Genomic DNA, 13,972 nt, shown 5'->3' on the forward strand with positions numbered 1-13,972 from the left:
TGTTCTGGGGCTAAAAATAGCTGTGTAGGCATTTGGGCTTGGTCTCCTGGAGCCTGGGCTCTGAGACGCTTCCTGGGCTATTTTTAGCCCTATAGCATAAGCCTGAGTCAGTAACCTGAGCTCTGAGACTTGGTGCTGCAGGGTTTTTTTGTTGTTGTTTTGGTTTGGTTTTTTTGCTTCCTAAGCAGGTGCACCCCAGAAGAATCGCATAGTATTGCTCTCAAAGGAGTTGTTGAGAACTTTCATTATTATTCTCATAGCTTCAGTCACGGAGCAGGACCCCATTGTGCCAGATGTTGTATAAACAGAACCAAACCACAGCTCCTGCCCCAAAAAGCTTCCCGTCTGTGTATGGGGAGGAGCGCATTTCCCCTTCAGTGCCCCTAGCTTTGAGCACTTGCTTAAGTGTGTGTACCGTGCGCTATCTCCAGTAAACATTTATAACAAGAAAAACACTTGATTATTTAAGCTGACTGCCCTTGCAGCGAGGAGAGCGCCTAGATACTGACTGAAGGGCACACAGAAGCCTCTATTGCTTGAGGAAGCCCACTGCTCAGGGATGCTGCCAAAAACATTAACTCCCTGCTACAGCTGATATCTGCCACTCCTGTGAAATCGGTCTCCTAGGAGCATGACTGGGCCCTTTGCAGACACCTTATCTGCTGAGACATTCATGTTCCAGGATTGGGGAGGGAGGGCTATAAAAGCAGGAGTTATTTTCCGATGGCATCTCGTGTGCCTCCTTGGACAGAGAGGCCTGGTTGTTAGCAGATTTCTCTGGCACGGAATCATGGCACAGGAGTTGTACCACTATTGTGCACAGCCTCCCCCCTTCCCACCAAGCTGGTAGATTCTGCTACTACTGAGCTCCACATCTGGCAAGACATAAAGCACGTTCATATTTAAGCTGCTGAAGGCTCTAGCCTTTAGAGGCAACACTAGATGGAATCCCTAACTTGGCAGTCATGGGAGGAGAGGAAGGTAACTGCTCTGTTAATGTTATTGGCCTTCATAGGAAACCAACTGCAGACCCACTTTGCCAGGCTTCCTGTGGAAATTATCAATCCCCAGGCACTTTTCAAAGAGAATGTGTGAAAGTGTTCGGGGCCTTGTTCTACACTGTTCGGGGTCCTGCATAGTCATTCACACCAATGCCAAGGAGGGTGGGGGGGAAATGCTCCCCTTAGGATGGATATTCACTGTGCACAGGTGGAAATGACTACACAAGTGCAAGACCCCCAGAGTGCTAGGTGGTGAACACACCAAACAAAAAAGTCCCTGCCACGAAGAGCATCCAATCTAGTGCCCCTAGGTTTGAGCACAAGATGCAAGGTAGCACAGGAATCGGGACGTTGAGCTCAGTTTAAAAAACAAACAAAGTTCTGGTGCCCCAAGCTGTGTGTAACCTCCTGCTAAGCAGATAACAGCTAATGCATGGGTTTATACCATCACTCCCCTTCTTCAACCCCTCTTACAGAACTGAAGCCTGAAATGTACTGTACAAACCCCAATTCTGGCTCCTTACCCTTTGAAAGCTAATCTAACTTCATGGATTGGAAGCTCCACAGTTGTTATTTTTTGAGGGGGGTAGAATTGAAGCTCTTGGGGAAGGAATGATAGTCTGCCATTTCTTTTTGGTGTACGTGCGTGTGTGTGGGGGGGGGGGGGGGGGGAGGTATTACAATGGAACCTGCTTACGGTGAAAATTTTTTTGTAAGTCTGATTTTACTACAAATGTTGTAAGTGGAATTACCAGGAGAAACCTGTAGATCTTAAAAGCACGAACATGTGCTACTATGGCATAAAAGTCCGCAGCCTTCTGCTCTTCATGATTCAATTCCCATGTGTACTACACAGAGCCCCACTGATTCTAGAGTCCGCCTACGTTAGGCCCTTAAAAGTGGCTCCAGCCCAACCTAGGGTGACCAGATGTCCTGATTTTATAGGGACAGTCCTGATTTTTGGATCTTTTTCTTATATAGGCTCCTATTACCCCCCACCCCCTGTCCTGATTTTTCACATTTGCTGTCTGGTTACCCTCGGCCTACCTCCCCATCTCCACACAGTGTGCTCTACCAACCTAGCTCTGCTAGTGCTGTCACAAAAGGAAGAGATTTTTGTAGGGCTCAGCATCAGCTGTGGATCAGAAGGATCATGGGGTGGAGTCAACAGTTGGACTCTTATCTGCTACACACAGCTGCTGCTTGTTGAGGTTCAAAACCCTTGCCTAATGTAGAAATAGACCAGAGGGAAAAGTGGCAGGTCAAGGTAATTCCGAAGCACAAAGTCACCTTCAGGCTATGGAAAGATCATTCTAATGTCCCTGGCCTCGGGCTGTGTGCATCTAAAACCAACACCTGTGATAGAAGGGCTAAGGAGAAGGACAACATCTAACTGGCACAGTAAAAGCAAGGCTGTTGCAGGTTTCAACAGTACTCTATGCTCACTGCGTGAATTATAAAACCATTATTTCTATACTGCCCTAAAGGCTGCTTGTCAGTACAAGCATTGTAAGACAGATCCCAGCCTTGAAGAGTTTACGATCAAAAACAGAAAACACAGACTAGGAGCAGGGAAAAAGGCAGTAACATCTTAAACTCTTCCCCAATTGCTGTAATATATTTTCACCCATTGTCTCATTGTGTCCTCATTTCTATATATATGGGGGGGGGGGGGGGGGTTAGGTCTTAAGTGCTTCAAATCAGGGCTTTTCCTTTTGTGTATTGTACAATGCCTATATCTACTTTTATAAACTCCTTAATATCAGAACATTATACTTAATACTGCTGTGAAGATTATGAAAGGATTTGTAAATTAGTATGGAATAACCTCAGGTTACACAAAATTATACATCTCTACCCGCATACACATCACAGGTAGTAGGTATTGCACAGAGCTGTGGGGCCATTTGAACTCCAGAGTCTCATTTCCCTAGCCAATCCTTTAGCTGAACCTGGAGAGTAAACTGACACATAAAAGCAGGCCTACCATATCCTACAAACAGCAATGGTATACATATCACATTACATATGTAAGATAGCAGCTGCCATCAGCTAGTAAGAGAGTGACTATTATATATGAAGAATTCTAAGGACAACAGTGAGACATAAAGGACCCATTAAACCCTTTGAGATAGCAACAGTGGTGGATTAGCCACTGGGCCTATGGGGGCCGTGCCCCGGGGCCCTGGCCAACTGGGGTGGCCCGGTTGGACAAACACCTATTAGGGTTGGTCTAGGTGTACTCAGTCCTGCCTCAGTCCCTTCCAGCCCTTCACTTCTATGATATCGCGCCCTACCAATTTCACGGACGATGAAATAAGCCCTTCCCCATGAAATCCATATCCCCATGCTGCTGGGAGCGCCCCAACCAGGAGCTCCTAGCAACTAGTCTGAGCTGGGCTGTGGAGGGACAAAACTTATCCTTCCCCTGCACGGCTGCTCTCAGTGGGGAGATCAGACCCACTTCCAGTGCAGCAGCCCTGGAGTTGGGCTTGGGGCTTCCACACCATGGTTCCAACTGGGTCTTGGGGCTTCAGCCCCATGGTCCAGCCCGGGCTTGGGGCTTCTGCTCCCCGTGGCTCTAGCTGGGGCTAAGGACACCTGGGCTTGGGGCTTCTGCCCCGTGGCTGGAGCCGGGGATTAGGGTGGGTGGGCTCTGGGCTTCTGCCGGGGATCTGGGTGCCCATTTTTCTGGGGGTCCTCCAAATTGGCCAGGCCCCTGGGCACAAGCCCTGTGGGCCCATACGTTAATCTGCCACTCGCTGGGACTAGCAGCTAGGAGCCCCCGCCTGGGGCACTCCCAGCAGCAGGGCAGATCGGGCCCCCCTCCACCTCTGGGAACCTCCTCCAGCTGCAAGAAGCTCCATGGCTGTTGCCTTCAGAGCCCAGCCCTGAAGGCAGTACAGAAGAGGGTGGCAATCCTGTGACATCCCCGCCCCATGATACCCTTTCAGGTCGGGACCCCTCCCCCCCATTACAACACCTTGATATTTTAAATGTAAACCTCTGAAATCATGAAATTGACCAATTAAAAAACCCTCTGGCCATGAAATTGACTAAGGTGGACCATGAATTTGGTAGGCCCTAGCTATGAGTTACCCATGCGCAGCACTTCAGCGCTGCAGCGATCAATGCAGACAGCAGGACTGCTAATCGCAAATAATTCACAAATCATCGGTCCGGTTCTTTTCATTTGCCTAGTAGCAGTTTCTGAGTTGTTAGGGTGCAGTTGCTTCGTGTTTCCAAGCTCTTCTCCACAACCAGGAAGGCTGGGACCCTTACTTGTATGGGGTGTGAAAGCTAAGGGTCTGGGCAGAACAAAGGACTCCAGCAGCTGGGGCTTGGGGATAATATGGTGGGAGCTGGCAGCAGTGTGGGAGGGAGGAACGGGGGGGGGGGTGTGATTTACACTAGAGAAGAGATGGCCACGTGTTTGCTCTAGGCCCCATCCCAGGCCCTGCCTCACCCCTGCCCCCAGAGCCCTCCTACAGCTTAGCGCCCCGGGCACGCCTGGCTCACAGCCCATCCCTAAGCAAGGCCCAAGGCCCGGCCCGCTCCGTGCTCTCCCAGCCCAGCCCCAGCCGCATTAGGCCGGGGATCCTCAGCACTCGCGGCTCTGCTGCCACCTGCCGGCTGCTGCCCGGCCCAGACGCTGCGGCTGAGGGCCATTCCCACGTGACTGCTGCTAAGTCCCCGGGCCTTCCTCCCGCCCCTTAGGAACCAGATGACCTTCAACCCTTTGCCTCACTTCCGACTACGTAGCTGCCGCTAATTGGCCGAGGGGAATATATAAATGAACGTCACTTCCCGCGGCCTCCCTCTTTCTCTCTTTGAGCCTAACGTGGTCTCCATACGGTGTTGTCACCGGGTGAGTCTTGCGGGGGCGCAGCGGGGCGGGAGCCGGCCTGGGGGACCGTCCGCGCGGGGGGTGGGGATCGGGAAGCTTCTGGGCCGGTTTCGGGACCGGGCGGTGCCGGGGAGGGGGAGGTTCGGGAAGCGTCGGGGCCGGCTCCGGGATTCCGCCGCCCCCCCCCGCAAGCTCGCATGGGCCCGCCTCGGGCAATCGGGGCCTTCCGCGAACCCCGCCGGCCGTGCGGCTCCCGCCAAGCGCGCTGCTTTCGCGCCCCCCCCCACACGCTGGCGAGGTGGGGTTGGGCGTCGCTGCTGCTGTTTCGGGAAGCGGCGGCGCGCTGAGCACAGCCGCTGCGTGCCCCGTGCTGTGCGCGGGTGGGGTGGGGGGGCTCGTTTAGGGTTAGCTCCGCTGCACTGTATGTAATTTAAGCAAAAGCCAAAGGAGTCACTGGTGGCAGAATGGGGAGGTTCCTTTTTTGTATCCTTTTAACTGCGGGTTTTCAGTCACACCTTATTTACATCGCATCCCCACGCTAGGGATTGTCATGTAGGTTGGACGGGACCTCAAGAAGTCAAGCCCTGTACTGTGGCAGGACCAAATAAATCTAGACCATTGGCTCTCAACAAATTTTTGGTGACCCCAGAATGTGGACACCACCAACTCCTGCTAGTGGCTGCTCTTGACAATTTTTCCTAAAATAATTATTTGTTTTTCCTAAAGTTAATTATGCCCATAGACATGTGCAGTTCATAGTCATTTATTTATGTTGGGTTTTTTTTGCAGATACAATAAAAATAATGTACTGTCCATTTCTTTACTGAGCCTAAACAGAATAGAAATACAAAAAGTGCTTTGCATGTTTGTTTTGCTTTTATGGTTGTGTGTTTTTAGTAGGGCTGTCAAGCGATTAAAAAAATTAACTGCAATTAATCGTACTGTTAATAATAGAATACCATTTATTTAAATAGTTTTGGATGTTTCTACATTTTCAAATATATTGATTCCAGTTACAACACAGAATACAAAGTGTACAGTGCTCACTTTCTATTTATTTTTGATTACATGTAATTTGCACTCCAAAAAACAAGAGTATTTTTCAGTTCAGCTCATACAAGTACTGTAGTGCAATCTCTTATTCTGAAAATTGAACTTACAACTGTAAAATTATGTACAAAAAACTACATTCAAAAATAAAACAATGAAAGTTGAGAGCCTGCGAGTCCACTCAGTCCTACTTCTTCAGCCAATCGCTAAGACAAAGGAGTTTGTTTATATTTGGAGGAGATAATGTTGCCTGCTTCTTATTTATAATGTCACCCCAAAAGTGAGAATAGGCATTCTCATGGCACATTTGTAGCTGGCATTGCAAGATATTTACCTGCCAGATGGGGCATATGAATGTTTAGCATTTCATGCTTAGACTACCATTCCAGAGGATATGCTTCCATGTTGATGATGCTTTAAAAAAAAAAAAATGCGTTAATGTGACTGAACTCCTTGGGGGAGAATTGTATGTCCTCTACTCAGTTTTACCCACAGTGTTACCCACAATGTTTCCAAAGTTGCTCTTTGAAGACTTCTGAAAGCATGCACCACAGTTATGTAACAAAAAAAATCTACATTTGTAAGTTGCACTTTCATGATAGATTGCACTAAAGTACTCTGAGGTGAATTGAAAAATACTATATTATCATTTTTACAGTGTAAATATTTGCAAACAATATTATACACTTTGATTGCAATTACAACACAGAATACAGTATATGAAAATGTAGAATAACATCCGAAATATTTAATGCATTTAAATTGGTATTTTGTTTAAGGGTGCGATTAATCGACAGTCCTATTTTTTAGATTTTTTAGCTGCAAGAAAAGTCCCTGGTGACTGCATGTGATCTAGACCATCCCTAACCTGTTTGTACAAACTGTTCTTAAAAACCTCCAGTGACTAGGATTCCCCAATGTTCTGTTACTTCATGCAATTACTTCTGAGCAAGTTTGTGGTAGAGTGAACTGATTTGTTGTTCCAGGTTCCCTGCCGTTACTTTAAAAGGGGAACTTTCACAATGTCCGGAGGTCTCGATGTCCTGCAGATGAAGGAGGAGGATGTCCTCAAATTCCTCGCTGCAGGAACCCACTTGGGAGGCACCAATCTAGACTTTCAGATGGAACAGTACATCTACAAAAGGAAAAGTGATGGTAAGTACTTGGCAGTGCTTTAGGACTTATAATGGATGTTTAGTAGCAGCAACTGGCAATGATGTTTAACAGGGTTACATAAGAACGACTGTACTGGGTCAGACAAGGTCCATCTAGCCCAGTAGCCTGTGTTCTGACAGTGGCCAATGCCAGCTGCTTCAGAGGGAATGAACAGAATGGGTAACCAAGTGATTCATCCCCTGTCACCCGTTCATAGCTAAGTGTTACCCTTGAAGAATCAACTCAGCTGAGCTGGGCTCTGTATCTTCTTATTCAACATTGAGTACCTAGAGCAGGGGTGGGCAAACTACGGCCTGCGGTTCACATCCGGCCTGTCAGACCATTTAATCAGCTCCTCAGCTCCCACCGGGAGCAGGGTGGGGGTTTTGCCCTGCTCCAGCACTCAAGCCGTGGAGTGGGGTTGGAGGCTTGCCCCACTCCGTGCAGCTCCTAGGAAGCAGCTGGCATGACCCCCTTCTGGCTCCTATGTAGTATGTGGAGGTGCGGCCAGGCGGCTCTGTGCGCTGCCCCCGTAGCTCCCATTGGCCACGGTTCCCAGACAATGGGAGCTGCAGGGGTGGCGCCTGCAGACATGGCAACGCCGCCTGGCTGTGCCTCGGAGCTGGAGGGTGGATATGCTTCCAGGAGCTGCTTGCGTTGAGCGTGGTCCAGAGCCTGCATCTCTGAGCCCCCTCTGTACCCCAATCCGCTGCCACAGCCCCGATCCCCCTCCCATCCGCCAAACCCCTCGATCCCAGCTGAGAGCCCCCTCTTGTACCCCAAGGTCCTCAGCCACACCCCAGAGCCTGCGCCCCCAGTCAGAGCAATCATCCTCCGTGCCCCAACTGCCTGCCCCATCCCTGAGCCCCCTCCTGCTCTCTGCACCCATTGGTCCCAGCCTGGAGTCCTCTCTTGCACCCCAAACCCCTCAGCCCCACCCCAGAGCCTGCACCCCACCCCAGAGCCCCCTCCTGCACCCTGAACTCCTCATTTCTGGCCCCACCCCAGAGCTCGCACCCCCAGCCCTGACCCCCGATTTTGTGAATATTCAGGGCCTGCCATACAATTTCCATACCTGGATGTGGCCCTCAGGCCAAAAAGTTTGCCTACCCCTGACATGTATATTTGACTGAAAGTTAACCTGCAAAGCATATCTTAAAACTTGGGTTTGTACCTCTTCTGGTTTATGATGCACATAAACTTTCACAAACCTTTATTTGCTGCTTATGGTTTTACCTTAGAAATAGTCTAGTCTAACCTGATTATGCTGGAAGATATCTGGAAGGTCTTAGGGATGTTTAACAAAGGTGTCCTTTAGCCAAAATACTAATTAATGCTGCCGTTAAATAGATGCTAACAAAAACAGTCTGACTCCATATCATGTCCCTTCTAAGTTGTTCAGCTTTCACATTTTAGGTAGGTATGATGTCAAAATTCCAGGCCTCCACCTATACCTCCAAAAAGTGCAAATAAAGACCCAAGTGTAGTTTTTTCTCTTGCAAATCACAAACCAATAGAATTTACTAAGTATCTTTTTTCCTTACTGTATTATCTATCAACACAAGGATGTGCCAAATGTGCAGGAATGGCTTGAATAGAGCTGGTCAAAAATAGGGGGGAAAGTGTTGTGTAAGATTTTTAAATTTGGAACTGGTTTTTGAAAATCAAAACTTTTGAGTTTTTTGTCAATCTTCGCCCCAGCTATAGTGTTGATCCAAAAATGCTTTCTTTGTCAAATTGTTAAATCAATGACAGAACTGAAATTCAGAAAATTTCTATGGCTCTGGATTTGAATAACACAATTGCTTTGTGCATATGTGGTGATCCATTGTTTTATTTTCCTTGTTATAAGTCTGAACTGCACACTGTTAAAGCTCAGAGATTAGGCCAGTTTCTGACCAATGACCTCTTGAGTGTCGGAAGTGTGCTACAGTGAATTTCATGGCAGGATATTCGCTAACACCAGGAGAGGTGTTCCCTCTGTGACTGGGGTTTGATAGTAATCGCTGCCACATGCCAATCTAGTTACACAAAAGTGCAGCTCCAATGAGAGCTTATACTTGTTGGTTATTGTGGATGCTGATGTTAACTAGGTATTTACATCATCAATCTGAAGAGGACTTGGGAGAAGCTCCTATTAGCAGCCCGTGCCATCGTTGCCATTGAAAACCCAGCTGATGTGAGCGTCATCTCTTCCAGGAATACTGGACAGGTATGGACCTTATTCATGGGGCGCAAGGCCTGCTTTTGTAGAGTCATGCTCACTGAGCATATGTTGCATGCAAGGCTGTGACGCTAGGTAGATGGAAGCAGGTGACCTGAAATCTAATGCTTATTTTGGACATAGACTCTTTGCATTTGGGGCTTGGGAAGAATGTGAGTGTCCATTTTCAGCAAATTTCACACATACACAGAAGCTTCAGAGCTGTATGTTCTGCAGATACAAGTTGAATAGTTCATAATGTGCTGTTCTGTTCCTTTAGAGCAAGTGTCTTGGATGTGAGGGGCTAGGTGATGGTAATTAAGGTAACTACAGATTAGTGACTAAATCACTTGTTTTAGATGGGTTCTCATGCATTCTAATTGTGCACATTTCTTCTTTCTTCACTTCTTGTAATCTTGGGGGAAAACCTGCTCCTGCATTATACATCCCTTTTGGAGGCCTGGTATTGCAGCTGTCACTTTTCCCAAGTCCCTTGGGAATCGGTCAACATTGCACCTTGGTAGGGGTTGTTGCTGAATGAGATGGTGTCTGGGTTTCCTGCATTGCAGTGCTTTCACATTTTATTTTAATAATAAACTCTTTATAGGACCTACTTTCATTCTCCAAATCTAGAGATGCTGCCATAAAAGCAGTGATGATACAGCAGGGAATTTACCTTTCAAATTAAGTCCAGCCTAGCCACTGTTGACTTTTGCCTCTCTGCACTCGTAGAGATGGGCCAAAGTGTGGGTTCAAATTCATAGTGCCATGATAGGTAGGTCTTGTATAGGTCTAAGATGTAAGCAGAAGACCTTCAGGTTATGAATGGATTTTGTTGTATACTTCAACTGCAACCTGTTAAAACTTGGAGCTGACTTTAGTTTCTTGCCAATGACCTCTCAAGTGCCAAAAGTGTGCTACAGTGGAGCAGCATGGCAGGATGTTTCCTAAAACCAGAAGATGGTCTCTCCATGACTGGAGTTTGATGGCAATCACTGCCACATGCCAGCCTAATTGAGAAATCTGATGGGCTTAAAGAATGTTTCAATAAATTTGATTTGGTGGTATATTCCTGAGACATTGACACAGGTAAATGTAACTGTTTTTTCACCTGTGATTAAAGTTTTGCTGCAGCCAGATGTGGGAAGTTGAAATACTGTGTAGAAATTTGGGGAGAAATATTTTGCTTTTTCTTCCATTTCCTTCCACCCTCACCCTGTATTTGTTGCAAGAGGATCAGTGTAAATACAGAGGCTAGGTAAATGGTAAAGCTAGATTATTAGTGACATTTAAGAGAAGATTTTTTAAGTAGAGTTAAGACCTCAGAGGAGTCGCATATGGTTAGCATTAGGAAGTGGTCCCATGTTTTCCACAGTCCTGGGCTGGCTGCTTATTTCACTGACAGATGGGGCTTTACTCCATTTCAGTCTTGCAGAGCTGGGAATAATTGTGAATGTGACTACAGTTCCATTCTGTTTCATGCCAGAGCTGAGTTGCCAGAGGAGTTCAGTCAGACAATAGAAATTAAAATAGAAAGAGGATGATTCAAAAATACATATCCTCTTTGATTGCCACAGTACAATGATAGAGAGATTGTTGATCCAGCTGTCTAATCCTGGTTTTGTTTGTACTCCCCTGATAGCGTGCTGTTCTGAAGTTTGCTGCTGCCACTGGCTCTACACCAATTGCTGGACGTTTCACCCCTGGTACCTTCACAAATCAGATCCAGGCTGCCTTCCGTGAGCCGCGCCTTTTGGTGGTTACAGATCCCCGGGCTGATCATCAGCCATTGACTGAGGCATCTTACGTTAACATCCCAACCATTGCTCTGTGCAACACAGACTCCCCGCTGCGCTATGTGGATATTGCTATCCCATGCAATAATAAGGTAATTGCGCTAGTATTCAGTGCTTCTCCCTTTGGCACTCACTCTAGATCCATGGTATGGAAACCTTAGTATGCACTCTTTCAAAACCCTTTCTGCAGAGAAGGGCTAGAAAGTATTGGCATATCCAGTTTGGTAAGAACCAGTTAAAGCCTTTGGCATGGTGTGGGAGGAGAGATGGTGTGAAGGAGGGATTGAACTGCACACTGTTAGAGCTTGGAGCTGAGGTCAGTTTCTGGCCAATGAACTCTCAAGTGTAGGACGTGTGCTACAGTAACCATGGCAGGATTTTTCGCTAACGCCACAAGGGCCTTTGTGGTCCAATGAGTGGAGTTTGATAGTGATTCTTGCGACATTTCTGAAACGTGAGAGAAAAGTGAAGCACCAAGATGAGTCTTCCAGCTGATGAAATTGCTCTAGAATACATCTGCGCTTCTCTGGAACTACCCCACTGGTGAGGCTTAAGGGGGCAGGAGCCTAGGATGTTGCTTAGACCCTTACCTCTGAAATTTGTTCATACCCAAGTCAAAACTTGAACATATTCAGAATATGCTGTAAATTGTCTATTTGGTCAGTCTTTCCTAGCTATGTCAGTTCAGTTACCCCATAAACATACTACTCATATCTGTATTCTTAAAATCTTGATGCTTATGGGGTGCCTGTGGGGTTTGACAAAAGGATGACACACTCTCTGAGCCATGTACAGTACGCCCAGGTGTTGGTGATTGATCCATACTAATGTCTGCCTTAAATAGTACAACTGTTTGTTTCTACATTCATGTGGTCTTTTCACTGTTGATCTGAAAAATGAGCAGTACCCAAAAGAGTTGCCTTTATCTTTGAAGGACCCTCAGGAAGGGTTTGAGGGGGAAAACAAGCATTAGTCCGTTCCAAGAGCTTGTGCTTTTAAGAGGTTTGGACTTGGTGTGTACATTTTGTGCTCTTTTATAGATTTCAGCTATGTATATATCTTTTTTTAAAGGACTGGTTTTGAACCAAAGGTTAGACACCAGTTTGTGTTTCAGGGGGCCCATTCAGTGGGTCTGATGTGGTGGATGCTTGCCCGTGAGGTCCTGCGTATGCGTGGCACCATCTCCCGTGAACACCCATGGGAGGTCATGCCTGACCTCTACTTCTACAGAGATCCTGAGGAGGTAAAAACTTCTGGATTGGGTTGGGAGTGTGCATGTAGGGGAGGGTATGGAAACAACCTTGCGGGTCACTTGAGGGCAGTTTCATCTGTAATACAATCACTAAAATAGTTAGAACCTCACTTTAACCTCAATTTTAAATTGTCTTCAATCAGTGCAAGTTAGCTAATATAGGAATGTACTCCCTCCGAGATTCTCACAATCTTGTGTCTGGTAGATTGAAAAGGAGGAGCAGGCTGCAGCTGAGAAGGCAGTTACCAAGGAGGAGTTCCAGGGTGAATGGACAGCCCCAGCACCTGAATTCACCGCTGCTGCTGCTGCTGCTCCTGCTCCTCAGCCTGAGGTTGCAGATTGGTCTGAGGGGGTGCAGGTACCATCTGTGCCAATCCAACCATTCCCAACTGGTGAGTTTTTGAGAAATGTTTGAAGGAAAAACTGATGGCAGATACAGAAGTTCTTATGTGGTTTTTTTTTTTAAAAGACCTGACTTGGTGATAGTCAACTGTATGAAACTTTGGAGATGCACATAGAGCTCTGACTAGCTTTCATGTGCATTGAGTGAATTTCCTCAGATTTTCATTAGTTTAGAGTGCAGTTCCATAGTATTTGCCAAACATTTCCTGCAGGTGTCCTCTGGTTAGCATGGCTGAGTATTGGGAAGTATTTTTTTATATTCATCTGGGAAATTTGTATAGAGAGCCTAAGGGTATGTCTACACTGCACAGTTGTTGCCGAAACTTTTGTCTTTCACGGGTACTTAAAGCCCCCCACAAAAGACACAAGTTTTGCCAATGCAAGCGGCAGTGTGAGCGCGACTTTGTCAGCAGGAGTGCTCTCCTGCCGACAGCTTATGCTGCTCATGGGGCTGGAAGTATTTTGTCGGCAAAAGTGCCGACAAAATACTGCAAAAGAGCATTCACGCACACTGACTCTTAGCGACAAGGCTGTGTCGACACAGCCTTGTCACTAAAGGCTGCATAGTGTAGACAAGCCCTTAACCTTTAGATTGGTGCTTCTTAGTGGTCACAAATTGTTTTCCAATGGGATACATGAACAGTCGACCACACTTTTGTTTCCATAAGTGTTCTTGCCTATTCAAATGCATGATTAGATATGCATGTGAAACTAGTTAATAGGTGCACAGGACGTGAGTACAATTGCTGTAGAAGTTCCTGATAGTCACTTTATTATTTCAGAAGATTGGAGTGCCCAGCCTGCCACTGAAGACTGGTCTGCAGCTCCCACAGCACAGGCCACTGAGTGGGTTGGGACTGCCACTGAATGGTCTTAACTTCAATACAAGTACAATGAAAGAGAAGTAAATAAAAGATCTGTTTCTTACATCTTGCTTTTCTGGTCCTCCTTTCTGGTATATTTATATTGGTGTTTTCTGAAATCTCAATTTACTTTCCAGTTTAGACATAAGCAAACTTGATGGGGCACTTGCCAAGATTTGGGATGCCCAAGATGTAACCTATAACTTTCACTTTGTAAAGTCTTATTTGTGCTTTTCAGAAACAAATGCTTCATAGAGCTTGTTCTGATCAGAAAAGTATTCCTGCATGGGGAACGTTGTACATAACTGGTGTTCAAATAGCTACTCCCTTGACATGTTAGAGGATGGGGTCTTCTACACCTAGATCACCTGTTTTATGGTGGGACTGAAGACTCTTTATCTAT

General features: G+C 46.6%; 1 protein-coding gene and 3 non-coding genes across 5 annotated transcripts; all 4 read left to right on the forward strand.

Moving 5' to 3' along the window:
• The first annotated feature begins 4,786 nt into the window (after nucleotides 1-4,786).
• Nucleotides 4,787-13,633, forward strand: RPSA (ribosomal protein SA). 2 transcript variants are annotated; one of them, XM_065398104.1, is made up of 7 exons: nucleotides 4,787-4,869; nucleotides 6,885-7,053; nucleotides 9,147-9,265; nucleotides 10,899-11,144; nucleotides 12,167-12,295; nucleotides 12,510-12,696; nucleotides 13,489-13,633. In XM_065398104.1, exons 1-7 carry the CDS (start codon nucleotides 4,795-4,797, stop codon nucleotides 13,581-13,583), a joined length of 1,020 nt encoding a protein of 339 aa, XP_065254176.1. In that variant the 5' UTR covers nucleotides 4,787-4,794; the 3' UTR covers nucleotides 13,584-13,633. The 2 variants fall into 2 exon arrangements, with proteins under 2 accessions (XP_065254176.1, XP_065254177.1); XM_065398105.1 differs by having other exon boundaries at nucleotides 13,492-13,633.
• LOC135875336 (small nucleolar RNA SNORA62/SNORA6 family) lies at nucleotides 8,911-9,070 on the forward strand. The gene has a single exon (XR_010561211.1). It is a non-coding gene; the product is annotated as a small nucleolar RNA SNORA62/SNORA6 family (small nucleolar RNA).
• LOC135875337 (small nucleolar RNA SNORA62/SNORA6 family) lies at nucleotides 10,104-10,262 on the forward strand. The gene has a single exon (XR_010561212.1). It is a non-coding gene; the product is annotated as a small nucleolar RNA SNORA62/SNORA6 family (small nucleolar RNA).
• Nucleotides 11,340-11,499, forward strand: LOC135875335 (small nucleolar RNA SNORA62/SNORA6 family). The gene has a single exon (XR_010561210.1). It is a non-coding gene; the product is annotated as a small nucleolar RNA SNORA62/SNORA6 family (small nucleolar RNA).
• Nucleotides 13,634-13,972: the final 339 nt, after the last annotated feature.

The sequence above is a fragment of the Emys orbicularis genome, chromosome 2, assembly GCF_028017835.1.
Source record: "Emys orbicularis isolate rEmyOrb1 chromosome 2, rEmyOrb1.hap1, whole genome shotgun sequence".
In the NCBI taxonomy this organism is placed as follows: domain Eukaryota; kingdom Metazoa; phylum Chordata; order Testudines; family Emydidae; genus Emys; species Emys orbicularis.